General features: G+C 36.6%; 4 protein-coding genes, 1 non-coding gene and 1 pseudogene across 8 annotated transcripts; 2 read left to right on the top strand and 4 right to left on the bottom strand.

The window, feature by feature from the left end:
- Nucleotides 1-3247: 3247 nt before the first annotated feature.
- On the bottom strand, nt 3248-5643 carry LOC123196543 (annotated as a pseudogene).
- Nucleotides 5644-6268: 625 nt separating this feature from the next.
- LOC123195925 lies at nt 6269-8979 on the bottom strand. Its single transcript, XM_044609789.1, has 9 exons — nt 8809-8979; nt 8550-8575; nt 8379-8463; nt 8069-8278; nt 7564-7686; nt 7432-7489; nt 7277-7350; nt 6734-6822; nt 6269-6653 (listed from the first exon to the last, which is right to left on the bottom strand). The coding sequence occupies exons 1-9, from the start codon at nt 8893-8895 to the stop codon at nt 6587-6589; spliced, it is 819 nt and encodes a 272-aa protein (XP_044465724.1). The 5' UTR covers nt 8896-8979; the 3' UTR covers nt 6269-6586.
- Nucleotides 8980-9439: 460 nt separating this feature from the next.
- LOC123195736 (peptidyl serine alpha-galactosyltransferase-like) lies at nt 9440-14355 on the top strand. Its single transcript, XM_044609557.1, has 8 exons — nt 9440-10099; nt 10423-10593; nt 11047-11290; nt 11394-11594; nt 11759-12222; nt 12518-12682; nt 12804-13047; nt 13325-14355. The coding sequence occupies exons 1-8, from the start codon at nt 9798-9800 to the stop codon at nt 13958-13960; spliced, it is 2427 nt and encodes an 808-aa protein (XP_044465492.1). The 5' UTR covers nt 9440-9797; the 3' UTR covers nt 13961-14355.
- Nucleotides 14356-14757: 402 nt separating this feature from the next.
- TRNAE-CUC lies at nt 14758-14830 on the bottom strand. Its single transcript has one exon. It is a non-coding gene; the product is annotated as a tRNA-Glu (tRNA).
- Nucleotides 14831-14996: 166 nt separating this feature from the next.
- On the top strand, nt 14997-21312 carry LOC123195425 (protein WVD2-like 7). Its single transcript, XM_044609106.1, has 8 exons — nt 14997-15501; nt 15621-16097; nt 16186-16413; nt 16528-16586; nt 20324-20399; nt 20495-20557; nt 20677-20787; nt 20896-21312. Exons 1-8 carry the CDS (start codon nt 15274-15276, stop codon nt 21094-21096), a joined length of 1443 nt encoding a protein of 480 aa, XP_044465041.1. The 5' UTR covers nt 14997-15273; the 3' UTR covers nt 21097-21312.
- LOC123195423 (protein FAR1-RELATED SEQUENCE 7-like) lies at nt 20825-24890 on the bottom strand. 4 transcript variants are annotated; one of them, XR_006497453.1, is made up of 3 exons: nt 24513-24757; nt 21697-24275; nt 20825-20986 (listed from the first exon to the last, which is right to left on the bottom strand). XR_006497453.1 is itself a non-coding variant. In XM_044609105.1 (2 exons), exon 2 carries the CDS (start codon nt 24269-24271, stop codon nt 21866-21868), a length of 2406 nt encoding a protein of 801 aa, XP_044465040.1. In that variant the 5' UTR covers nt 24272-24275; nt 24770-24890; the 3' UTR covers nt 21592-21865. The 4 variants fall into 4 exon arrangements, 2 of the variants coding, with proteins under 2 accessions (XP_044465040.1, XP_044465039.1); XR_006497452.1 differs by having other exon boundaries at nt 20887-21018; XM_044609105.1 differs by lacking the exons at nt 20825-20986; nt 24513-24757 and adding an exon at nt 24770-24890 and having other exon boundaries at nt 21592-24275.
- Nucleotides 24891-25096: the final 206 nt, after the last annotated feature.

Below are 25096 nucleotides of genomic sequence, written 5' to 3'. Positions count from 1 at the left end.
AAGAAGTAGAAATTTAGCCACTATTGAATATTCTTGCCCCTTTAAAGGGTTTATAGTCTCCTAATTTATCTGACAAATCCACTCTGACTTATAAGTTTCCTCATTTAGGAAGTTTCTGAGAACAGTTATCAACAGTTCTGATCTAGTTTGAAACTTAAATTGGATTGTCAAACCCTAAAAAATCTTGATATAGCAAGAGCAGGCCAATCTGCAAACATGAAGAAAATCTTAAAGCTTCAAAATTCCCAGATAAGACTTCAAAGTCAACTGGATATTTCATTTGATATCAAAAATTCAAATTGCATATTTCAGCTTTCAAGTTCATTATAAATTATAAGTACCACACTTTTGTTACCCTCCAGTGACAAATTCTGTTCTTCTGAATTTCATATGCATATATACAACAAAGAATCCTCTTCAAACAATCTGTGATAAACCATGTGTAATTGACTAAATTAAGATTAGACGGCTAAAATTGCTTCAGATAAGGCCGTGCAATTTCAAATCTTTCTGTTCCCATTCCACAGTATAAAGTTCAAGATGTTTACTTAATTAGATCCAAACAATGGCTAGCTTAGTTTAATGATATTTTCATATGCAAAATTATCTGTTTTTATTGAAACTGTGCTAGTTATACTCAAAAGTTTCATCATTGCTCAATCTGAGACTCATCTTCTGCTGTATGATTATTTGGAAAAGGGTATCGATCTTGCTTCTTGATGTGCATTCATTTCTATAGTTTTTTATGGAGCATATTTGATTACAGTGGCAGCTTCATAGATCTTAAACCTAGCAACAAATGCAGAAATAGATAAAGCGTTCATCTCTTTACTTATCAAATGAAAACAGATTAAGGCGATAGACATAGTGCAGCAAGAACATCTAAAATAAATGTATAATTAGTCAGTTGGTATAACAGATCAACCTGTAATGGAAGCTTTCGAACAAATTAGCAATCTTTGAAGTAATCTAATAACTTTTCTGATATTTTCCTACATACTTCTATTAATACAATTCACTTCATCTCATCCTAAATCCTTTTGAGAAACCAAAGCCTGGATAGGAAAATAAATAATGAATCCATACTCGGAAATATAGTAAGTAAAAAGAAGATGAAAGTATAGAGATCCGATTCCCCTACCTATCCAACCATAAAAGTAAGAAAATGCAAAAATTCAGAAAGAGAGCTTCTTCTTATTGTTAAGATCTCCACATAAAAGCTGATAAAATTTACTTGTTCTGGCCAGGATTTGATTCACTTGGTGGTGCCTTCCTAAGGCTCGCCTCCATGGCTTTCTGGGGATCACTAGCAGCTTTATTCAACTTGTTTAGATTTGAAGAAAGTGAAGTAATGGAACCTAGCAGTCTCCTTGATTCGTTTCTTTCTCTATGATGGCTATGTCCCTCATGGTCAAGAGAAACCAGTGAAAACATGAGGACAAAAACCAGAATTAAGGCAAAGACTGTAATCAAAGCTCTATGAATAGTTCTCATGGTGTTGCTTGCTTGAAAAGGAAATGATAATAGAGAAGGTTTTGCAGCTAACACATGAGAAAAGAACCATCCAAGGAAGTCAGAAATGCATTTTTCTTACATATAGTTTGTGCTTAAGTCTAAGAGAGTGTAATACATAGTTGTAATTTGTATATAACTATATTGTCTAAGCCTGTAATGTAGTTAGGTTCTTATTTGATTCACAGTAAAATGACAGCAGTGAATGACAGATATGAACCATACCCTACCAAATTTAGAAATGACTGGAGCAGGAATCAAAATATTTTATTATAGTATGAAATGAAGGAAACTAAGAAGACCGATAGGTCAAAGAAGCTTATAATAACCAAAAAGTTGCATGCTCAGATTCCCACTTTTAACATGCTTTCAAATTTGTAGAGGCATAAATTCGCTGGCCTAAGTCCCCCAGGAAGCATTTTCCTTGGCAGATATATTCTCAGTATCCTCCTTATTTTGTTCTTTAATGGGTTGGAACTTGGAAGCAGCTCATCATGTGATGATGAATTGAGTATTGTATTTCTCTCACTTCTCTGCAATCCACAGGGAGTTAAACATGTCTCATGTGACTTATCACATGAGACCAAATCAATCACTGTCCTCACTGCTTTATTATATTCTCATCAGTTTTGTACCTCTATTTAGTATAATAAACACTGCTAAAGTTAGCTGTGTAAACCTACTTTTTTAGAAATAAATCACCCATCATCTTCTAGGAAATGCCAGTTTATCTTCCAGTTTTTGCAAATTCTCTAATTTGACTTGGCTCTATCTAGATCTTCTAGTTTGATCCGTGTCTTAAAGCATTGAATTATACTAACAAGTTCCACAGCAATGGCACCTGTAATCAACCTTCTACCCAACTAAATTTAGCTGGCTTGTCAGCTAAGACCAAAATCCTTAGCATTTGTATCTAAAACTGCAACTATAAATTTTCCTCATGGCCGCCTATCTTCCTGAGATTTAACTGCTTGTGGAATATAGAACATTAATCTCAACAAGGCATTTTAAAAACAAAACAATTTCTGAAGCAAAATTAGAAACATACCTAAATTTAGCAGGCTACGTCCATTTTTTACTATAGGACACTCAGTTTTACATGCATGAATGATTCATCAGCAATGAATTTCAGTAGTGACTAAAAGCTATCTATTTGCATAAAATGCAATGGCATTACCTTAGCTGTCTGGAAAATGGTCAAAGATGCCTGCTTAAGATAATCATATGGCAAGATCTGCTCAAATGACTCCTGAAACTAAATAGAATAAAAATTTCAGTAAAGTTTTCTTTGGATATTCAAAGGTTCATGTGTATCGAAGATTCCCATTGTCCCAGAAAACATGTGGTCTTTTACCACCGGTATGAGAATAGAAGGATGCAATGCTGACTTTGAAATCCTTTGATTGAAAGATCAGACTCTGTGGTTAGGGTATGAGAATATACTGACATAGTCGTGCATGTCATATACATCGATACAAGATTTCACTGATCAAAAACTGGTATCCGTCACTTAACAGCCTTAACAGTTAAGAATCAACATAATTGCCATAGGTCTATCAGCTTTATACACAATTTTAGTAGTCATATCTACCAGTCCCCATGGTTCCGAGAAGAATCGTTTTCGAAGGTCTAAATCTATTTTCAAAACTGAAATAAAATTTTATCAGGAACTAAATGATCCTACAATCCATTTTCCAAGCCAACAGAAGTGCACTGCAAGCTGAAGGTTTGCAAAGATGGTCTAAAGAAGATAAACAATAAATTAATTATGTGAGTACAGAGTTGGCATAGATGATCTTTTTGGTCTACAACCACCACAGCTCAATACAAATTCTCATTGGCGGACATTAGTACATCATCCTTCCTGAGAGGACTATCATAGCCAAACTGTCTAGCAAAACATAAAACCAACTGCTCGTGAATTAAATCTTCAGCAGGAAGCAGAGTACCAGTCACCTTTCTTAAAAAGGTGACTTCTTTATCAGGAAATCCCACAAGACAGGATATGCTTAAAATAGTTTAAATCCGGATCAATGTTGAATGCCAAACCATGGGAAGTAACTCCATATTGTATCCAAACTCCAATTGCACCAATCTTTCTATCTCCAACCCAAACCCCAGTTTCACCTGTATTTCCAGCACGAGCTGTTACTCCATATAATGATGCTAATTCGATCATATTTATCTCAAGTTTCTCCACATACTTCCGAGCTCCAATTCCAATGTCAGGGAGAGAAACAATAGGATATAATAATGCTTGATGTGGACCATGAAATGTAATGTCTCCTCCTCTCTCTGGGTAATGAAGTTCAGCTCCTATCTGTTTTAGTTCAAGACTCGGGAAATAATAAACTGTGATCTGTCCGACGCTTTCCAAGGGTTTATGTGGGTGGATGCTGCAGGGCCAAGAGGGTATCCGAAATTTTATTAATTTTCCTATCAGACACAAGTTTTTCCTGCAGCTTAAGTGCATTCAAGTAGCTGACAGTCCCCAATTTCCAGACCTCAAACTTCGAGGAAGTCTCATTCCCTGTAAATCAAGAAATGATTAATGTCATAGCATTTCTTAATCATCACATGGTGCCATTTCATATTCTTAGGTTACAATCACATGGCTACCATTATCCACTAAGCACCAAAGATATTATGTGCATGTTTCAACTACATATACACCAATACCTAGAAGAAAGCAAATGCTACCCTACACATGTGCATTTTTGTTAAGATTAGCATTCTGAAATGTGAAAAACATCTAGTGTATACAATGTCACATGGCCAAACAAAGTGGACCAAATCATTAAATCATGTCACCACATTTCATGGTATGGCAATCACAAAATCATTTCATCACCAAGAAGAATTAGATAACAACAAAAACATAAGAAAATGATAAATCTCTTTTCCCAAAAACATATTTCGTTTTTCAAGTTCAAAAATATGTTAATACATATTCAGTTAATTTTGTGAAGAGCAGCACTCAAAAAGGCACCACAACAGTTCTTTCCCTACAGAAGTTATATTGTTTGCTAACAGCAGAGAACAATCATTGATGAAGACGCAAGATCTACAAGATCTAAAAAAATGGGTATCACAAAAAATTAATAAATAGCAGATGAGAAGCTATCATCTTCCACTTCATTGACAAATAAAGCACAAGACAACTTCATCCTCATCTGTTTTCCCTCCCTTCACCAATATCACCTTTTTTTTTTCTTTCTTCTAAATTTCATTCTTCTTTCGAACTTACATATTTAAGCCAAACTCCTCGCCCACCCGGTGTCAGCGAGATTCCATCCCAAGACCTATTATACTACCCGAGAAAATCTGAACAACTGAAATAACTAGCTTTACGCATCTCAAGTTAGCTATTTCAGCTTATTTGATCCCCCGTGTTTGTACAGGACATCTTAAGAAATCTTGGTTTAAATTTGTAAATTAAAAAGAATACCCACATAAATCTAAAAACCATCTATCACTCAAGGCTAACTAAGAACCACGAAAAACTTGCACAAAAACCCAGAAACAGAAATGCAACAGACGCAATTAAAAATGAGCATAAACCTCAACAGGGCATTTCGTCGAACAATTAATAGACAAATTTCAATATTTCATCTATTTTACCTTTTTTATGGATTTTATCTGAAGACAAAGCTGTGATGTCCAAAATACAATACAAATTATTAAAACAAAATTTTAAAAAATAGAATAAACAGAGACTTACTGAATCGGTTACAGAGTGCTTCTAAAGATTAAAAAGGAGGATAATTAAAAAGACCGTAATTTTATATATTAAGTTTAAATTAGAATTTTTTATTTTTTAAATTATTAAAATTACCTTAATTTGAATTTGTCATTTCTCTATTTTTTCCAGTCATATTTTTTTATTTTTCGACCATGAATGGCCTTGTATTTTCCATTGAAAATTTTATGAAAATGGGACTCTATGCTAGTATTTTTACTACCATTGGAGCTGAGACAATCACTAATTTGTCAAGCTATAAGTTTCCACCATTGCTGTGAACTGGTATTGTTTGTAAGTGTCAACTGTAAGAGAAAAGCAGACGAGTTTCAATAGAAAACCAAGACACCCTTTGCTCCACCTTTCACAACTGTTATCACTTTTGGAAGCATAAGCTAATCTCATTCTTGTTCTTGGGAGCAAGAAAAATTAAAACAGGACGTTAAACGAACTTGTGAAGTGTCCTAGTTAGTAATCCCAACCCTCACTTTTACTAGGAAAGACTATAGACCATCGCACTGGAGTTTCTCTATGATAGGCATGCATAATGGGTTTCCAACTGTGAAGATGATTGATACCATGGACAGACGGATGGAGAGCCTCTTTACTTATTGCAACGATTTGGCTTGCTTTCCAGAAAGGATGAGGGACAGATACAGTGAATATAATACAGGAAGGACTCCTCCAGAGATAAGGGGAAAATGAATATAGGGTGACAAAGAATGTTGTATCAAGGTCTGGGTTGAAGAGAGCTCCATTGCTGAAGAGAGCAATTCTTGTAGTTGAGGCAGAAAAGCTCTCAGCAAGTCAAGTTAAAGTCAATGAAAATATAGCTGAGGAAGAAGTTTGGACTACCAATAGCGATGGAAGCTAGAGCAGTAGGACTGCGTTGGAGGAGAACATAGAGTTAGAAAAGATTAAGGCAGAGGTGAAAGATGGAGTGCTGTACATAACGATTCCAAAAGCCAGCGCCACCAGCAAAGTCATTGACATTAATGTACAATAGAAGTATGATTGTAAAAGTAATACTGTCAACTTTCAGGGTGTGAGCTCTAGTAACATATATTTGATGTAACTTACCAAAAAAACGTATATTTGATGTACAACATATTCCTATTCAAAAAAGGCCAATCCATCATAGCCATGAGGCCCACGATTCTTTCAATAACAGTGATGTCAGAGAAACTTCATCTGTAACCTAGTAAATTTGCCTATTCAAATAAATCTTGAGTGGCATATCTTTTCAGGGCCAAACGCAGTAAATGAATCGGTACCCTGATAGAATTCTTGTCAAGTCAATCAATAAATCTTTTAATTGTCTTGCTCTTCTCCCAACTAAAAAGACTTCTTGTGCTTACTTTCTGAGATACGTTTCAGCTCTTGGGTGCCCCTTCTTATTCCCCTGAAACATTAACAAGACAACAGTGAGGCCACAAAAAAGCTGCATGCGATTGGCCAATGAAGCTAATAGAAAGTAGTTACCTTTGGTACAAGTAAACAAAAATGTAGAAAAGTGGCAGCGTCATCAAAGCCAAAATGGAAAGCGTCACATAGGTTATACTTGTCTGCTTCTGAAAACACAAAAAAATTAAGACACGGTAAAAAGAGTTTTACCAACAACATTCTCACATATAAAGACTATGAAAATAAAATAAGCTTCAAGAAAATACAATGTCAAGTTATGTTAGCTTCTTAAATAATAGAAAGGCATGCATGAGCCATGTTGCTGGCTGTGCCTTGAACCCCTATCAACATCTTCCACTTCAAAGATCAAATTGCTATTATTTACACCAACAATCATAAAATGATAGACACAATTATTACCGGACAGGTTCTGACATTTAATTTTCTACTAGTGAAAAATTTGGCATCAGGACATATTTTCACATTTCTGGAAGATTATCCCTTCTTTTTCCTAGAAGTTAGGAAACTTCTCATCACTTACAGCAAACCTTCGGGTACAATGTAGCCACTCAAAAATAATTGAGCACACAAAATTTAGCCAAAGGTGATCATGAAATTTACCTTGCGCCCTTTTGAAAATGGTTTCCTATTCCCAGTGCATGTGTGGGCATCACAAAATTGGCGCAAAAAGAATTCTGGCATTCAAAAAAATATGAAGTATTATAAGGCAATTAAAGAACATTACAAATTCCTCAATAATAAAAGAGAAATTTTACCATGAAGACGGCTTGCTGAAGGACCCTCATTGACAGGAAAACAACTATTGGCCAGACTCTGCACCAAAATTATCATATGAATGATAGAAAAAAACTGGGTTCAGTAACAATATGAAATTGCACAGAGACCACCTCACACAAATGTTGATTCTTCGCAGCGGCTGCAGGATTGCATTTAGTCTTCCGTCGTGCAGAATCCAACATGAGATCACAATGCAATGCACCACACACATCAGCCAAGCACTTGCCTTGACTCTGGATTTAGCACAATCACTCAAGAGAATTACATTTTGGCTAAAATTTTTCTACAGATATTTCTCCTCTTTGTTACAATGTAGCCTACATATTTGAAAACAAGTACCTATATTTTGAACAAGCCAATACATAGAAAATTCAGATTTTTTACTATGACGAAATTTAGAACCCATTAACAATTTCACCAGATTCCCGTCTCTTAACATTTGGGGTTGATGAAACTAAGAGCTTTTCATAATTATTACAACCAACAGCCCAAGTTTCACAGACTGAGTCCAAATACTAATTGAGAAGAAAATCCCTATTTCATAAATTATATGTATCTTGTAGACTTCTTTAAACAAAACAAAATGAAACATCAAACCAGAGGGAGACTACATACCACATTCAGCAAATTATAGTGCCTGTTGTCAAAATGCTGATCAAGATGTTTCTCTTCATAAAACCTTTTCTTACAGAATCCACATCTCCATTCATTTATATCCACCTGGAATTTATGCTGTTCCTGATCTCTAAACAAATCATTATCAGGGTGAAGTCTACACCTAGTTGAAATCTGATAGGGTTCTTTCTCCACAAAGGGCATCAAATACTACAGCAAACATCAAGTAGAAATCATGTTCTTTGGTATAAACAATAAAACCAGGAAACTAATATGTTAATGTTTAATAAATTGTAGGCAATGTGCTAACCTCCTCAATAATTTCCCATGCTGCCCTACTCCTTTCTCTTGAACAGTGTATTTCCTGAACATCCTCCTCCACTTGCTTAAGAGTTCTATCCACCATTTTTAACAAAAATAAGAAAGTACAATTCACAAAGTCAGATTTACAATTAAATGGGAAAAAAAAACCATACATTACCTAGCAGCTTCTGATTCTTCAAAATCCTGTAGAAAAAAACACATACAAATGAATTACGGAAGTTCCATCAAACAAGAACTTAATAAACAAAAGAAAAACCTAAGAACCATGACAACTCAAAAACCGAATAATACATAATTGAGAAAAGAAAATAAGAAGTTGAAAATTGAACAAGTTCAAGATTTCCAAAAACAATTCGTTAAAGAGGGAAGCAAATCCGGTGAAATCAGTTTGGCTAAAATAAGAACTCAACAAGAACCTGATTCAGTTGAATAGTAGAAGCAAAGAGCGAAATGAAGAAGAGGAGAAAACAGACGGAGCTTTTAGAGCAGAATAAGATCTTCATGTAGGTTCGTATTGAGGTGATTAAATCTTTGAATCGGAATTACAGAAGCAGGGAACTCTCAAAAGAGAAGGTGACCGCCACGCCTTCGTGCCATATTTGGCCAATCATGTTTCGACACCTCAGATATTATTAAGGAAATTTCCCACTGTTGCCGATTTTAAAAACAATATTTTTTCACTTTTTTTTTTCGAATTAATAAATTTTGTTAAATTTTATAAATAAATATTTCACAAAATTAAAATTCCTAATTATATATTTAAATAATAGTTATAGTAATAATAATCAGAGTAATAATAATCAGATGAAAGGATTCATCCCTTATTTTTCTCAGTCTTGTTACCATAATCCTTGCCCTATAGTAATATATGGATAAAATAATATAAAAACTATGTGTTAATTAAAACTAATGGCTCACCGTGATAGATAGGTGGGTTGAAAGAAAATTTTTACAGAATTAAGGGTGCAGTGTTCTTTCATCAAACCTTGGGTGAAACATGGTAACTTGGCCATCTAGTTAGTATCAAATCTAGCTTCAGTTTCGCAAAATCTCTGTAAAACTCAGACCGCGTCAGCACCTGAAGTTCCTCGCGGACAACTTCTCTGTACTTGTCTTTGAATCAGTTGTCCAGCAACTCTGCTGCCATTTTTATGTTTTCGTTAATTTTTTATTCATTTATTAAATCATAATCAAGCAACATAAAATTTTTCATCAATATCTTTAATTGCTATTTGCTCACAAAAGAACCTCACCGCTATCACTGTACTTGCTATAATCGGTTTTTTACACAGCATAATAGTTCAATGTTTGACTTCTTAATTTTCGTCTATATTCACTGAAACAATGAAATTCGGATCTTTGAGCCAATACCCATTTTAGATCAGGTTCTGAATTTTGAGTAATAATGGCAACGATCTTAGCCTTTGCTCTGACGTTGTGGATGTCACTGGGTTTCGGGTTTGTTATCGGGTCGCATAAGCAAGAGGCTCCATACAGGATCCACACGCTGTTCTCGGTGGAATGTCAGAACTACTTTGATTGGCAGACGGTGGGGCTAATGCACAGCTTCAAAAAGTCCGGTCAACCAGGACCCATAACCCGACTCCTCAGTTGTACGGACAAGGAGAAGAAGAAATATAGAGGGATGCATTTGGCTCCTACTCTTGAAGTGCCCTCTATGAGTAGACACCCCAAAACTGGTGACTGGTACTTTCTCTGTTTCATTAGCTTGGTTATGGTTTTGAATGTTGTTTTGATCAGAATTTGAGCATTTCTGGGTTCGTTCGTTTGTTTATTGTTGTTTCAATTGATTATTTGCTTTGAATTTGGTGTTAATCATATGCATTCCTTGCTAAAGGATGTGCTTTGTTGTTCATGTTAACTTGATACGCTGATTTGCTGCACTAGTCTTAGAGCCCATTCTTCAAATTTTTTCCCTCCGAAAATAAAAAATGAAGCGTTTGAGATCCAAAAATTTCGTTTCCCAGGAGGAAAGAAAGCTGATAAAGTTATTATGTTTTGTTCTGCAGGTACCCTGCTATTAACAAACCTGCTGGGCTCGTTCACTGGCTTAAATATAGTAAGGATGCTGAGAATGTTGATTGGGTTGTAATTCTGGATGCAGACATGGTAATAACGGGTCCAATTATACCCTGGGAAGTTGGTGCAGAGAAAGGCAGACCAGTTGCAGCATATTACGGGTATCTACATTCCTATGAAATTTAAATTATTCAGTCTCACAGTTGAGTATTTCACTATTTCTTCTGGAAAACCAAATTTAACAATGTTTACTTGTAAGATGCTCTTGGTGTGACTAAACTACATCTCGGCTACAACAAAGGGTGACCAGACCGGAGTCTTTTGCATGCCTCTGCAAACTTTTTCATAGTAAATTTTGCTTCTCATATTTAAGTAAAATCTATGATTAAGGGATAGAGTGCATTTACCCTGTGGTGAATCAAACTTTCCTTTCGAGAATTCAGAACTTAATATATTTTTCTGCTCATTTTTGGATCATGTTCCCATGTGAAGCTTATTGGGACTTTCTATTTGTGCCAAATTAGAACTGCATATAGTTTTCACATTTTTCTTTCTTGTCCCTCGTAGTGATTGTTCATGTCAGTACACATTAATGCGATGAAGTGCTTTTTCAGGTACTTGATTGGATGTGATAATATTCTAGCTAAGTTGCACACAACGCACCCGGAGTTCTGTGACAAAGTTGGTGGACTTTTGGCCATGCACATCGATGATCTTCGAGCATTGGCACCCTTGTGGCTTTCAAAGACAGAAGAAGTGCGTGACGACAGAGCTCACTGGGCAACCAATATAACAGGTGACGTCTATGGACAAGGGTGGATCAGTGAGATGTATGGTTACTCATTTGGTGCAGCAGAAGTGAGTTGGTTTGTCTGTTTTTTCTTGTTAGTCAAACACTTTTTTTTCTTTTTCTATTCCTTTTTGGTTTCTCTGTTCATGATTATGCTCTTTCTTATTTTAGGTCGGACTTCGGCACAAGATAAATGATAACTTGATGATTTATCCCGGCTATACTCCACGAGAGGGTATTGCGCCTATTCTTCTTCACTATGGTTTGCCATTTACAGTGGGAAATTGGTCGTTTAGTAAATATGATCACCATGATGATGATATTGTCTATGACTGCGCTCGGCTCTTTCCTGAACCTCCTTATCCTAGAGAGGTATATGAACCTAGAGAGAAATAAAAGCAGCATTTATTATCAACAAAAATTGATCCCAAAATTGTTTTGGTCTTTTACTATTATATGGAGAATAATGTACACCTCAAATGTCATTCAAGATAATCAAATTGGTAATTGAAACTTAAGATTCTTTCTTTGTGCAGGTAAGAGCTATGGAATCTAATCCAAACAAAAGAAGAGCGATGTTTTTAAGTTTAGAGTGTGTCAACACCATAAATGAGGGTCTTCTGCTGCAACATGCAGCTGATGGATGCTATAAACCAAAGTGGTCTAAATACTTGAGCTTTTTAAAAAGCAGAACTTTTGCTGAACTAACCCGACCTAAACTCCTGACTCCTGATAGTATAAAAACTCGGGCAGCTGAACAGCTAGATGAACCTGGGAGACTGCATCCAAAAATTCATACCATATTTTCCACAGAGTGTACCCCCTACTTTGATTGGCAGACTGTTGGGCTTGTGCACAGTTTTCACCAGAGTGGCCAGCCTGGAAATATCACACGACTTCTTAGTTGTACAGATGAAAACCTAAAGGAATACAAAGGCCATGATCTTGCTCCCACTCATTATGTCCCTTCCATGAGTCGTCATCTGCTTACAGGCGATTGGTAATTCACTTCCCTTTTTTTTGCTTCTATTAGGATGTTTTTAGTCTTCTTCATAAAGTATGTTGAATCTGGAAAACATCTACTTATGCACATGGCCAAGATTGTTACTTTATGCAGAGTGACATCTAGAAGTCTGCAATACTAGCATTAAAATTGGAAGAGTTTATATAATTAGATTTTAGACATCTTTTTCTCAATGGTTGTGCTAGTTTGTACAAAGAGGACAATAAGGGAGGTTAAGGGCTTATTAATCATGAAACAGTATGCCAAAAAAATGTTTTTTCCTCCTTGTCAGGTATCCAGCGATTAATAAACCTGCTGCAGTCCTTCACTGGCTTAATCATGCAAATGTTGATGCAGAGTTTATAGTTATTCTAGATGCTGACATGATCATGAGAGGTCCAATTACTCCATGGGAGTTCAAAGCAGCACGTGGCCGGCCAGTCTCGACACCCTATGAGTAAGAATATATATGCATTTGCACCCCCGTACACCTTCCTTGCTCTCATTATGTTTATAAATTTGTTGTGTACAAAGTTAATTGACTTATATGTCTACCTTTTTTTTATTTGGCATGTTAGCTACCTTATTGGTTGTGACAATGAGCTCGCAAAACTCCATACGCGCCATCCTGATGCTTGTGAGAAGGTTGGAGGTGTAATTATTATGCATATAGATGATCTCAGGAAATTTGCTATGCTATGGCTGCATAAAACTGAGGAGGTTCGTGCTGACAAAGATCATTATGCCAGAAACATCACTGGAGATATATATGAATCTGGATGGATTAGTGAGATGTATGGTTACTCATTTGGAGCTGCAGAGGTAATTTATTCTAGAACTTCTATATCTCTAAGCATTATGGAGAACCTGCCAAGTATCTGTTTGAGAAATTCTGTTAGTACTATTCTATGAAGTGATTGTGATAAATTGAGTCGCTTACATGTTCAGTCTTCATATGTTGATTCTTTTGTCCTCTATATTGTGGTTTCAGATTATATGAACTCCTTCAACTAAAGTTAATATTCCTGTTTTTAAGTTTTTTATGTGTTTCATTGCTATCTGAGATAATGTTTCTTTGAAAATGTTTTTTCTTATGCAGTTGCAACTGCGGCATGTCATAAGCAGGGAAATATTGATATACCCTGGATATATTCCTGAACCTGGTGTCAACTACAGAGTTTTCCACTATGGTTTGGAATTTGGAGTTGGTAATTGGAGTTTTGACAAATTTAACTGGAGATCTGTTGATGTGGTCAACAATTGCTGGGCTCAGTTCCCAGAACCTCCTGAACCATCAACACTTAATCAGACTGATGAGAATCTCCTGCAACGAGACCTGCTTAGTATAGAATGTTTAAATAAACTTAATGAAGCACTGCACTTGCATCATATAAGGAGGAACTGTCCCGATCCCAATTCCTTATCCAAATCGAATTCTACTACAACTAAGGAGACTGTAAGTAACAGGAAACTCGGCAGGGTTAGTGGAATTGATACTCGGGAATCAGTTCTGCCTGCAGTAAAAGATGGGCTATTCAGTTCTTTGAGGTTCTGGGCTATTGTTTTATGGGCATTTTGTGGTGTTGGTTTCTTGGTAGTCATGTTTGTGGTATTTTCAGGCCGAAAAGGAAAGGGAACACGAGGTAAAAGTTACAGAAACAAGAGAAGAACTTATTTAGGAATGTCAGACATGAGTGGACGAGATAGACTTCTTCGTGGTGACCTAGCTCTATAACCAAAATCCTACCAGAAAAACACCATATTTTATAGAGTGTTGAACATTCTGGCACACAAAAAAGAGTCAAATAGTCATCTTTTAATGAAATAGCTTTGGAAAGCTTTCTACTTGCTGTTAAGGTAAGCCGATATTTCCACGATGGTATAGCAGATGATTTGAGTTCATTGCCTACTAGTGCAATAGTTGTTCCAGCAAAAGGTCGACTTCCAAGCTTCCGCTGCCAGAACACTTCAATTTTTGCACACTTGGTCAAAACCAGTTTTGTGAAGTTATAACATATGTTCTACATCCAAATTTAGTTGAGTTACTAAACTGAAAGGCAGGCCAATGAATTAACCCAGTATAGCATTGTAGTTGAAGAAATAATAATAGCATTGCAAAAATTTTGTTCCTTTTGTACTGTAACCATGAACGGTTCTTACATGTTATTCTTCAAGCAGCATAATAGAAGATGAAACAATTAAAAAAAGAAACCAGAACCAGGCAATGCCTCAGGCAGGTTGGCAGTGGTTATTAACAAGTATTTGAAGTATAAAATAGCCTTTTATTTTAACTATCTTTCGATTTTATCCACACCACAACCAGAACCAGACTTGTAAGTTTAGATTTTAATGGCTCTTGTTTATTTAAATCAGCCTACGGACCCATGAAGGGTTGTGCTTCATTATTATTTTTTAGCTGAATTTTGACTTCTGTTCAAGAGTCCATGCCTCCAATTTTTCCTTTTGTGTTTTTGGTTGCTTCTTTGCTGTCATTCAACAAAACTAAAATGGGAAAAAATTACCAAAAGGGGATTCCGTTGCCGGGATTTGAACCCGGGTCTCTCGGGTGAGAGCCGAGTATCCTAACCACCTAGACTACAACGGAATTTGTTCTACATTCGCTATTATAGATATATCTAAAGGGGCTACATTTTAGAGTACAAACAACTCAAAGCCGTTGGTTATTGTTTTAGTCCACATTCTATAACACATCAGTGTCTTTTGCTAGTGGTGTTGCAATTGTAACAACTGGCTGTTCAGCTTCCTAAAATCTCACCTCACCTGCGTCTTTCCTTCATGGTCAATCACCGTCTATTTCAAATCCAAACTAATCACATCCTTGAACCACTTTTGCTTTACTTTACCTTTCTCATTCTACCTTGAGCAAGCAGGCTTTGGGGCCTTCAAATTTCAAATTTCAATAAAAAATTTGAAGCATGTAGGTCCCCAATTGAGCTTAAAAAGTGTTCCAGAAAAAAATTAGGAGACCCACCTGGAAATAATGAAAGAGAAAAAGACTGCACCAAACTTTTCACATCTGAACTGACTATGGCTTGCTTTTCTCCAACAGGGACCATACACTTTCCAATTAAATTTCGAATTTTAATTCCGTTTGGGAAGTGGGAATGGATAAAAATATGTTTTGCAGTAACTAGAGACCTCAAAGATTGGATCTTTTGTCGTTTGGAAAACTTCCATTGCAGAGATATGGGAGAATCAATCTGTCTCATGCAACCATTTTCCTACATTTCCGCCATTCCTAATGAAGCCAAAGAGGTTTGTTTTTGACTTTTGGGTTGAAATTATTCATTGTAATGCTATATGGGTCGGTTCATTTTCACCCGTTGGTTTTTTGGCTTCTGAAGTTTTTGGTTGTGAAATCTTTCGTGCTCCAGGGGAACCCCATTAATGCACTTGGGCAGACAGTTTCGTTTGGGAGGTTCATTTCAGAGTCTTTGTCTTGGGAGAAATGGTCAACGTTTCCTCATAAGAAATATGTTGAAGAGGCTGAGAGACACTCCCGCCCGGGATCAGTTGCAGAGAAGAAAGCTTTCTTTGAAGCTCATTATAAAAAAATTGCCGAAAGAAAAGCAGCAGCTGCAGCTTTGCTTGAGCAAGCACAAAATAATGCTTCAAAAAATATTCCTGAATCAGAATCCGAAGATAGAGTCAATAGTGTCATGGCCAGTGAGTATAATGAAGGCAACAAGGTAGAAGCAGCAGATTTTCTAAATCAAAACAAGGTTCTTGTGGAGAAAAATGTGAATGTGGAATCAACAAAGCAGATTTGTAATTACAATAACAAGTTTGAGGCATTAAGTAATCTTGGGGAGGATGATAGAACAACTCAAATGGGGAAACTTCAGTCGAAGGTAACAATGTTGACAGTTATCTTGTTTCATTTTCAGGTTCCAATGTCTTTGCGGTCACCATTTTTCTTTTGGGGTTTTCTTGTAGCAGAATTTAGACTTTAAAAAAGATGAAAATGTTTCAATTAGCAAGAAGAAACCAACACTATCATCCTCAAAGTCATCAAGTTCTGGTAAAGCAACTAAGCTGCCGTCATCACCAATCAGACCAACAATTCTATCTCATTCCAAGAAGGAAAACAACTCCACTCCAATCAACAAGAAATCTGCAATAGACTTAGCTGAGAAGAAAAGATTAACTCCAATATCAACTCACAAGGTGCTCACTTTTCTTTTCATTGTTCTGCGGATGCAATATTTATTTTATTAAATGATCTCGAATCTTGGCAACGTTTCTCCTACTTGCTAAAATAATTTCATTTTTGGTTGTCAGGCATCTGTGTGTAGAGCAGCAAAGCATCCCTTAGCCACTCCTTGGTCAGAAAATAGAAGGTATCTTGGTTTATTCAGATTTTAGAAAGAGAGAACCTTATGATGATATTGATATTCTGATATTGTTGATTCAGTATGTATAAAATCTGATAGAAGGGAATGTTTCAAAGGAGTTTGTGACGTTCATGGTAGTATTCATAATTTAGTAAAACAAAATTACTTTTCATCTTTATGTGACACATGGAAATTGGTGGTTTCATCTTCTCCTCGATACTAAGGAAACCAAAAAAGCCTTGAATAGAATGTTCTGAACTTCTTTGCCCACCATATAGAGACGTCAATGGGCCGTGCCGGGCCGGGCCGGGCCGACTTCAGCAAGGCCCGTTGGGCTAATGGGCCGGGCCGGGCCCGAGGCCCAAACAGTAATGGGCCTTCGGGCCGGGCCGGCCCTTTGAAATATAAAGGCCCAAAGCCCGGCCCATATACTAACGGGCTTTAAACGGGCCGGGTCGGGCCTTAGTAAACGGGCCGGGCCGGGCCTCAGTAAATGGGCCGGGCCGGGCCTCAGTAAACGGGCCGGGCCGGGCCTTATTAAATATTTTTAAAAAAAGTTTTAATTAAAATTTTTAAACACAAATTATTTTTCAATTATTAAAATCGAGGACAGTACCCCGAATATTTTATTTATAATCCCTCACTTATGGCGGAGGAATACCGTGGTTACATGATAAAAAATATTATAAATTGTTAATAAAATACAAATAAATTAATTTACATATTGTATAAATTACAAAACATAAATAAAATTTATCTACTATATAATATTTATCTATTCATCTTCTACATCCAAATCTTTGAATTCTTCAAAGACATCTTCTGTCACACGATTCTGTAATTTAAAATCAGCTTTGATCCAATCTTTCATGCACATTATCGCTTCGACCATATTTGGATGTAAATTGGATCGTCTATCATCCAGCACACATCCCCCTGCACTAAAAGCGGATTCCGATGCTACAGTTGACACCGGAGGTGTTAGTAGATCTCGAGCCATGGCTGCAAGCACAGGAAAGGTTTCTGCCTTGTCTTTCCACCATGCCAAAACATCTAGTTTTTCAGCATTATATCTTTGAATAATTTCAGGATAATGGTCAATATTTATATAATTGTAAAATTGACTATAATTTGTACTTTGACTAACAGTTTGTTTACCTTTGCGCAATAAAGACCATATGCGTGACTTTTTTTTACCTGAACTACCAGAGCTTACCTCTGGTGCAGAACTTTGTCCAGTTTTTCCATATTTTTGTTCATAAATACTATACATATCAAATAAAAATTCTTGAACATATTCAACAGAATTTACATTGCTATTAATTGACAAATTTTCATTAATAACATCAAATAAATTTTGTAATCCATTAGTTTTTGCCCTAGGATCTAAAATAGTAGCTGCAGAATAAAGTAAAGGAATTTCACTCCAATATTTTTTAAATTTTTGTTCCATTTGCATACATATATTTTGAAAAGCATTATGAGAGTGACGATACCTATGTTCTTTAAATATATCACTTATTTCTACCATATTATATATTATAGAACAAGTTGTCGGATAATACACACCTGAGCAATGATCTGTGGCTGTTTTCAATGGCTCTAACAAGTTCATTAAAGCCATAGCTATTTCCCAATCTTGATCTGTCAAAAAAATAGGATCTTGCGAATCCATTGGTTGGGTATTGAAGTATCGTGTTATAGGAACTTCATACCCTTCGCATGCTTTCAACATGAGATATGTTGAATTCCACCTAGTGCTAATATCTATTTTTAATTTTTTCCTTCTTAACCCCATTGATTTACATAATTGATGATATGCTTGTACCCGTGATGGGGATGATGAAATATATGCAATGGCATGTCTAATTACTTCTAAATGTTTTTTTGCCAAACTCAAGCCATCTTGAGCGATTAAATTAATAATATGACATGCACACCTAACATGAAATAATTTTCCATTAAATGGAGGAGATAAATGATTATGCATATATTCAATAACTTTATTATTATTTTTAGCATTATCTAAAGTAATTGAAAAAATAGAATTATTAATTTTATATTCATCAAAAATATTTGCTAATGAACGATAAATTGCAAGACCATTATGTGGATATTCTAAATTTCTAAATGCAATAACTTTTTTGCATAATTGCCAATCAGAATTAATATAATGAGCAGTTGCACAAAGATACCCTATACGTTGATTTGTAGCAGTCCATAAATCAGAAGTTATTGAAATAACACCATTAAAATTACTTAATTCTCCAATAATTTTTATTTTCATTAGTTCATAATTTCTCAATATATCTGACCTAAGAGTTGACCTAGGAATTCTTCTAAATGCTGGTTGAATACTATTTTGCATCATCCATTCTAAAATTTCATCTTCTGCATAACTAAAAGGTTGATCAGAAGCAACGACATACCTGGCCATGTAATCTCGAACCTTCATTTGATCGTACGTAAAAGTTGACATTTCTCCCATATGTCCAGAACCGCTCGGACCTCCTGCTGAAGTGGCACCTGGACCAACAGATCGCGATCTGGTGAATGCAATTTGTTTTTGTCCTCTAAGTTCATGTGGAATTTTTTTACAGTAATCAGTAACATGTCGGCGAAGATGTCCCGTCCCACTTGTACTTGCACATGTTAAACAAGAACCGCAATGTTTGCATACTGCTCGACGAATTAATTTCCCCTCTATTGTTTCCTCTATTCTATCAAAGTGTTCCCATACCATTGACGTTTGTTTTCTTTTTCTCTCTGTCGAACAATGCGAACCTGTACCCGTACCACTTTCACCTGTTGGTGCTCTACCTATCCCACCTTGTGCATCATCAATAATATCATCAACGCCAGCATGATAATATTCAAATGGATTGAATTCATTTGACATTGGATCCATTTGTAATATTTTGTAATGATAAAATTAAAATAAAATGAAATTAAAAATATAATAAATAGTTGAGATTGAGAGTTTGAGAGATTGGGAGTTTGAGAGATTGAGAGTTTGAGAAATTTGTAATTGTAATTGAAAATGAAAATGAAAAATTGAATAGGTTTTTATAGGAAAAAATCAATTAATTAAAAAAAAATTAAAACAAAGTTTGGCAACGGCTACTGGCGCCAGTAGCCGTTGCCAACGGCTTCTGCCTCTGCCTTGTGGCAGAAGCTAGCCAACGGCTTCTGCCACAAGGCAGAAGCTAGCCAACGGCTTCTGCCAAGGCAGAAGCGGTTCTGCCAGGCAGAAGCGTTCTGCCTGGGCTTCTGCCTGGGAGAAGCTTGCTTCTGCCAGGCAGAATTAGCTTCTGCCATTTGGCAGAAGCAGCTTCTGCCACCAGGCAGAATTACCTTCTGCCACCAGGCAGAAGCAGCTTCTGCCACCAGGCAGAAGCAGCTTCTGCCATTTGGCAGAATTTGCTTCTGCCATTTGGCAGAAGAAAAAATTAAAAAAAATTATATATATATGTGAACAGTGCCGGGCCGGGTCGGGCCAGCCCATGGGTTTAATATTAAGGCCCAAGGCCCGGCCCGGCACGCTACAGTACCGGGCCGGGCTTTATCGTGCCCGGGCTTTTCTTCGTGCTTCGGGCCGGGCCTCCATTCGACCCGGCCCAATTGACGTGTCTACCACCATATGAGCCAAAATGTTGTTGACTGTGCCACTTAATTTTGAAGGACTTAAAGTCTTGATTATTGTCTTTTTATGCCGTTAGTTCAAAGTTTTCTAGTGCCTGCAGAAACAAATTGCAATCTCCAAATGCATCTACTTCTTTTCGTTCCAGGATTGAAGAGAGAGCTGCAAAGGGACAGGAGGCAAGGCTTTGCACAATTAATGATTTCCACTCTATTTCACTGCTGTAATATGGTGTGGTTAATCTTTTGTTAACTTTGTATTTTTCTTTTTCCAGAAGCTTGAAGAGAAATTTAATGCCAATCAAGCACAAAAAATCCAACACCGAGCAACACTACAGGTTGTAACTTTCTGCCAAGCATATTGTAAATGTGAATCACTTCCTTCATATTTCAATATTGAATTGAGTTCATAGTTCATATCAATACATGACAGCCATTGATCCTTTTGTTTGAGCAGGGGAAAGCAGAAACAGAACTAAGAAAACTGCGACAAAGCCTCTGCTTCAAGGCCAGGCCACTGCCAAATTTCTATAAAGAAAGAGCAGCTTCTAAGGATGAGATGAAAAAGGTACATTCTGTCAAAACTTATCTGTAAAATATGTCTTCCCTAGTTTTGCCATGCAGCCAGCAGGTAAAATAATGTAATATTTCTTCTTCTGATTCTCCTCCCTTACAGGTTCCATCGACACAACCTCCATCACCAAAAGTAGGAAAAACTTCCACACCCAGAACAGTCCAGTGCAAACTCTGCCAACCTTCTCAGAAGCCTTCAACCAAGAACATCGATTCTAATCTATTACTGACAAAGAGAAGTCACAATTCAAGATCTACTAGGCTTACTCATGAGAATACATCTCCAAATATTCAGCAAGAGTAAGCAAAACCATTCAAGTATAATGTTCTTAGTAATCAAGCAATGTTTAGCTTGTTGAATGAATAGGTTGAGTTTTCATGATGCATGAGACCGAGGACTATAAATCGTTACAATCACGTTCTGTATACAGAGTTTTTCCTGTAATTAGTCTTTACTAGCATCAGCTATTGTAAAAATTACTTTGTACCATTAAATACTATAAACATAGTATTTTCAATACTGGAATCATCTTGACATATGGTCCACGCAAAATTGTTGAGCTAACCATTTTAACTCAAAAATGCTGAAAGCCACAATTTTTGTTTAAATTTGAACAGCCCATTTACTTCAATACACTGATGGTGGTAAATAAAGGAGACTTAAAACGTCATTATGCAGTATAAGCTACCACTAAAAATCAACCTCTTTGGCAAATCTAACAACATGTTGATGGGAAATTGTGCATGTGAGTAAGAGCAAAGAGTAGAGAGTAAAGCAAAACAAAAAGAAGCAAGAAAATAAAGGGAATGTAATAATCGGTCTCACATTCTTTTATGCCATGAAATACAAGTGCAAGATGGTAATCAAACAGGTAATGTACCATACATCTACAAAAATACTCACCTTTGCTCTCTCTTTACATGAATTTGTTTAGGAGCAAATTGAAAAATGCTTCCTCACAAGCAGAATCCATGGCTACCATCCCATCTTTTGAGATCAGAGACCTTACTGTCAGCTCCCATAAGCCAACTTCTGGGCGATGTCATGTAATACACCCACTATGTATAGAATTTCAAACCCTCGCATATCTTGTCCACCTCTTTAAGATATAACGGTCAGGTAGGATTTTGATATTTCTGTAGTCAAGCACTTTTAATGCATGACTGCATAAAACACCCATATACTCAAATTTCATACAGCTGCACATGACTGACTCATCAGACAAGTTATACGTCACCTTATACTCTCGTTGTTGCCTGTATAGGCTCACTTTATACTCAAACAATGAACCAGTCCCAGTGCATTGATTAATGACAGTATTCAGACACATTTCATATTTTTGTTGAAACAGTTCAAATATCTTTGGCGTGTAAACATCCCTTGCATGCTTCAGGAGAATCACATCCCCCATTAGTTTTGGCATGTGTTGGTTCATATCATAGTTAGTTTCTAATTCTTTGTAGTGCCAATCATTCACCATTTTCCCAAGTTGCTTGAAAAATAATAGCACATCCGAGTCAGACTTCAGATACTTCCTCAAGTTAGCTGAAAAACATTCACATAGTTGTGCACATCTTATATCAGCGCAAAATATATGCCTTCTGTATGCTGTGGCCCACTTCTCTCTATCTTTGAATATCTCATTCAACCATTCATTTTCCCAGAGACCATAAACATCCAGCATAACTTTCCATGCATGGACGAAGTCCTCTCCCTCCTCATGATCAAAGAAGCAACTACATAAATCATTTTCAAAGGAATCTGAGCCCACAAACATGTGGTGCAGTTGTTTAAGAGCTTTTTGATACATGTGCCAAACACATATTCGATGAAGTGTTCCAGGCAGTGCGAAATCAATCGCTTCAGCCAGTACTGCATCTTGATCAGTGAGGATAGTTTTTGGCCTTTTCCCAGACATCACCCCTATGAAAGTTTGAAACAACCACTTGAAAGACTCGACAGTTTCATCATACATTAGTGCAGCACCAAAGATCACCATTTGCTTATGATGGTTCACCCCAATGAAAGGTGAAAATGGTCGACCATCTTTGACTAATTTACAGGTTGTATCAAAGCAAACCACATCACCAAAGTCACTATAATCCACTATCATCTTTGAATCGGCCCAAAATATATTAGTTATTTGATCTTCGGCATCAAGTTGCATAACATAGATGAAAGATGGATTTTTCAATTGCTTACTTTGAAAATATTGCTGTATCCTTCCTACTTCACCCTCTTTCATTGCTCTTGTATGTTTAAAAGAAAGTTTGTTTTTGTAATCTATGGGATTATATCCATGTTCATCTCCAAGTGTGTTGTGTGGTATTGTAAAGACATCTTGTGCATTCCCTTCAGCAACTTTGGACACAACTAACCTCTTTTGTGATCTTAACATGTGCACTCGACATGCAGTGACAAGCTCATGATTGTGCTTTTCTTCAAAATGTGTGACCCGGTATTTACCATCAGATTGACGAGAAATCACCAACTGTGCCAAGCAACCAATTCTGGTTTCCTTTCGAGATCTCTTCACATTCAAATCCCGCTTGTCTTTTTGCCGATAACCTTCCCTAAAACAGGTGAACCTCCTAGATGCCACAGCACCATCTATTTTGCTCCTATTTACATAATCTTTTCGAACACTAAAACCTATCCGTCCAGCATATGCATTATAAAACTCATATGCCTGGTCTTCTGACTCAAACCCCATTCCAAGTTTTGGTTTTCCATCCATCCTAGAACTATTAACCAAGTCAGCTTCAACTGCTTGAGCAAAGGTTAATCTCTTCTGTGATGGTAACATATGGGTAGTACTTTGTGTCACAAACTCATGATTATGTTCTATTTCAAAATGGGTAACACGGAACCTTCCATTAGGTTGGCGTGCAATAGTCATATGTGCCAAGCAACCTGTTCTTGTTTCCTGCCGGGACTTCCTGACATTCACATTATGCTTTGCTGGCCGATAACCTTGCCTATAACAAGTGTATCTCCTGGAAACAACTGCACCATTTACCCTACTTTTATTCACAAAATCTTTCCTGATGCTGAATCCCTCCAACACAGCATATCTGCTGTAACATTTGTATGCATGATCTTCTGATTCAAACTCCATGCCAACTTTTGGTATCACATATGTAACTTCCTCATCTTTTACAAGTATCCCAGCCCCAGATGCATTTGAACTTTGACATATCTGCTCACCACCAACATCCATCTCACACTTGTTGGAGGAGGAAACTCGTGGAGTCTGACACTCATTATTAATATCCCCCAGATTTTTATCAATATCAATGGAAGAAACACTTGGGGTCTGACAATCACACTCACTATCAGTACTTTCACAGCTACTTTCTACAGAGGAATCCTTTTGGCTTTCCCTCTCCTGCCCCACATCGATGTGAAACTTCTGAAGTTCAATTCTAACATCCTCTTTACGTTGATGGCTTGACACATCAGCCTCTCTACAGTCCATCAGCCTTCATTCCAATAAGGAAATGGAAGCCATGAGTATAAGTTGAAAAGTAGTCAGTATTCACAATGATTAACTCAATAGCAACATTTAGGTAAAGCAAACAAAAGATAATCCATAACTAAATAAAGCCTAAACATGAGTAAAATGCTCAAGTATGAGCTTGAAAATGCTTAAAAATCTATTAAACAAAAGAAACATCAAACTATCACTTTTCTTTTAATGCAAAATTATAAAAACTTACTATTTCCTTTCAAATTATACAGCAGATACAACACCAAAATGCCAAACCCCACAAGCTGATTACTTCATATCTCGTGTTTCTTAACTACATATTCAAAATTGAACACTTAATCTTGAACTCCTAAATAATTCTTGGAGTGAACAAACCCACTTCAGCATATGCAATTACAAAGAAATTAAGCAATTTACAGATAAATTCTCAACACTATATGGACAGAAGGAGAATGAAAAACTTTAAGGTGTGAAGAAAGTGCAAGCCTTGTTATGATCAAGCAGAAATCAACGGACGGGATCTTCTGATTTCAATTGGTCAAAATGGTGGGACTATTAAAACACCGTCAACAGAGGAATTGGACGAACTGTAGAGATGTACTGCTTCTACTTTTTAGTTGGCGAGTTAGAAAAACGGAGATGAAGAGAAAAGCCACGTGTCAGATTCTCACGTGGGTTGCGTTCCCTTCTATGTTTAACGTGGCTATCTACGATTGGTTAACTGGACTCCATCACATGTTGCTACTTGGAAGGGAGTTTTGGATTTTTCTTATATCATTTCATTTTTAAAAAGTTAAAATAAGAAAATTAAAT

The sequence above is a fragment of the Mangifera indica genome, chromosome 14 (assembly GCF_011075055.1).
Source record: "Mangifera indica cultivar Alphonso chromosome 14, CATAS_Mindica_2.1, whole genome shotgun sequence".
Classification (NCBI taxonomy): Eukaryota; Viridiplantae; Streptophyta; class Magnoliopsida; order Sapindales; family Anacardiaceae; genus Mangifera; species Mangifera indica.
Note: the sequence above shows the minus strand (reverse complement) of the source record. Positions and strands in the feature narration are given on the sequence as shown.

Bases quoted from the DNA above. Each gene is read 5' to 3' on its own strand.
- LOC123195925 (XM_044609789.1), bottom strand. From the start codon at position 8,895: ATGAAGATCTTATTCTGCTCTAAAAGCTCCGTCTGTTTTCTCCTCTTC. The intron at 7,351-7,431 runs GTAAAATTTCTC...TTTGAATGCCAG, and splicing joins TTCAGCAAGCCGTCTTCATG to AATTCTTTTTGCGCCAATTT. The intron at 6,823-7,276 runs GTAAATTTCATG...TTGTGTTTTCAG, and splicing joins CATTTTCAAAAGGGCGCAAG to AAGCAGACAAGTATAACCTA.
- LOC123195423 (XM_044609105.1), bottom strand. From the start codon at position 24,271: ATGGACTGTAGAGAGGCTGATGTGTCAAGCCATCAACGTAAAGAGGAT.
- LOC123195425 (XM_044609106.1), top strand. From the start codon at position 15,274: ATGGCTTGCTTTTCTCCAACAGGGACCATACACTTTCCAATTAAATTT. The intron at 20,558-20,676 runs GTTGTAACTTTC...TTGTTTGAGCAG, and splicing joins AACACCGAGCAACACTACAG to GGGAAAGCAGAAACAGAACT. The intron at 20,788-20,895 runs GTACATTCTGTC...CCTCCCTTACAG, and splicing joins CTAAGGATGAGATGAAAAAG to GTTCCATCGACACAACCTCC.
- LOC123195736 (XM_044609557.1), top strand. From the start codon at position 9,798: ATGGCAACGATCTTAGCCTTTGCTCTGACGTTGTGGATGTCACTGGGT. The intron at 10,594-11,046 runs GTATCTACATTC...GTGCTTTTTCAG, and splicing joins CCAGTTGCAGCATATTACGG to GTACTTGATTGGATGTGATA. The intron at 11,291-11,393 runs GTGAGTTGGTTT...TTCTTATTTTAG, and splicing joins ACTCATTTGGTGCAGCAGAA to GTCGGACTTCGGCACAAGAT.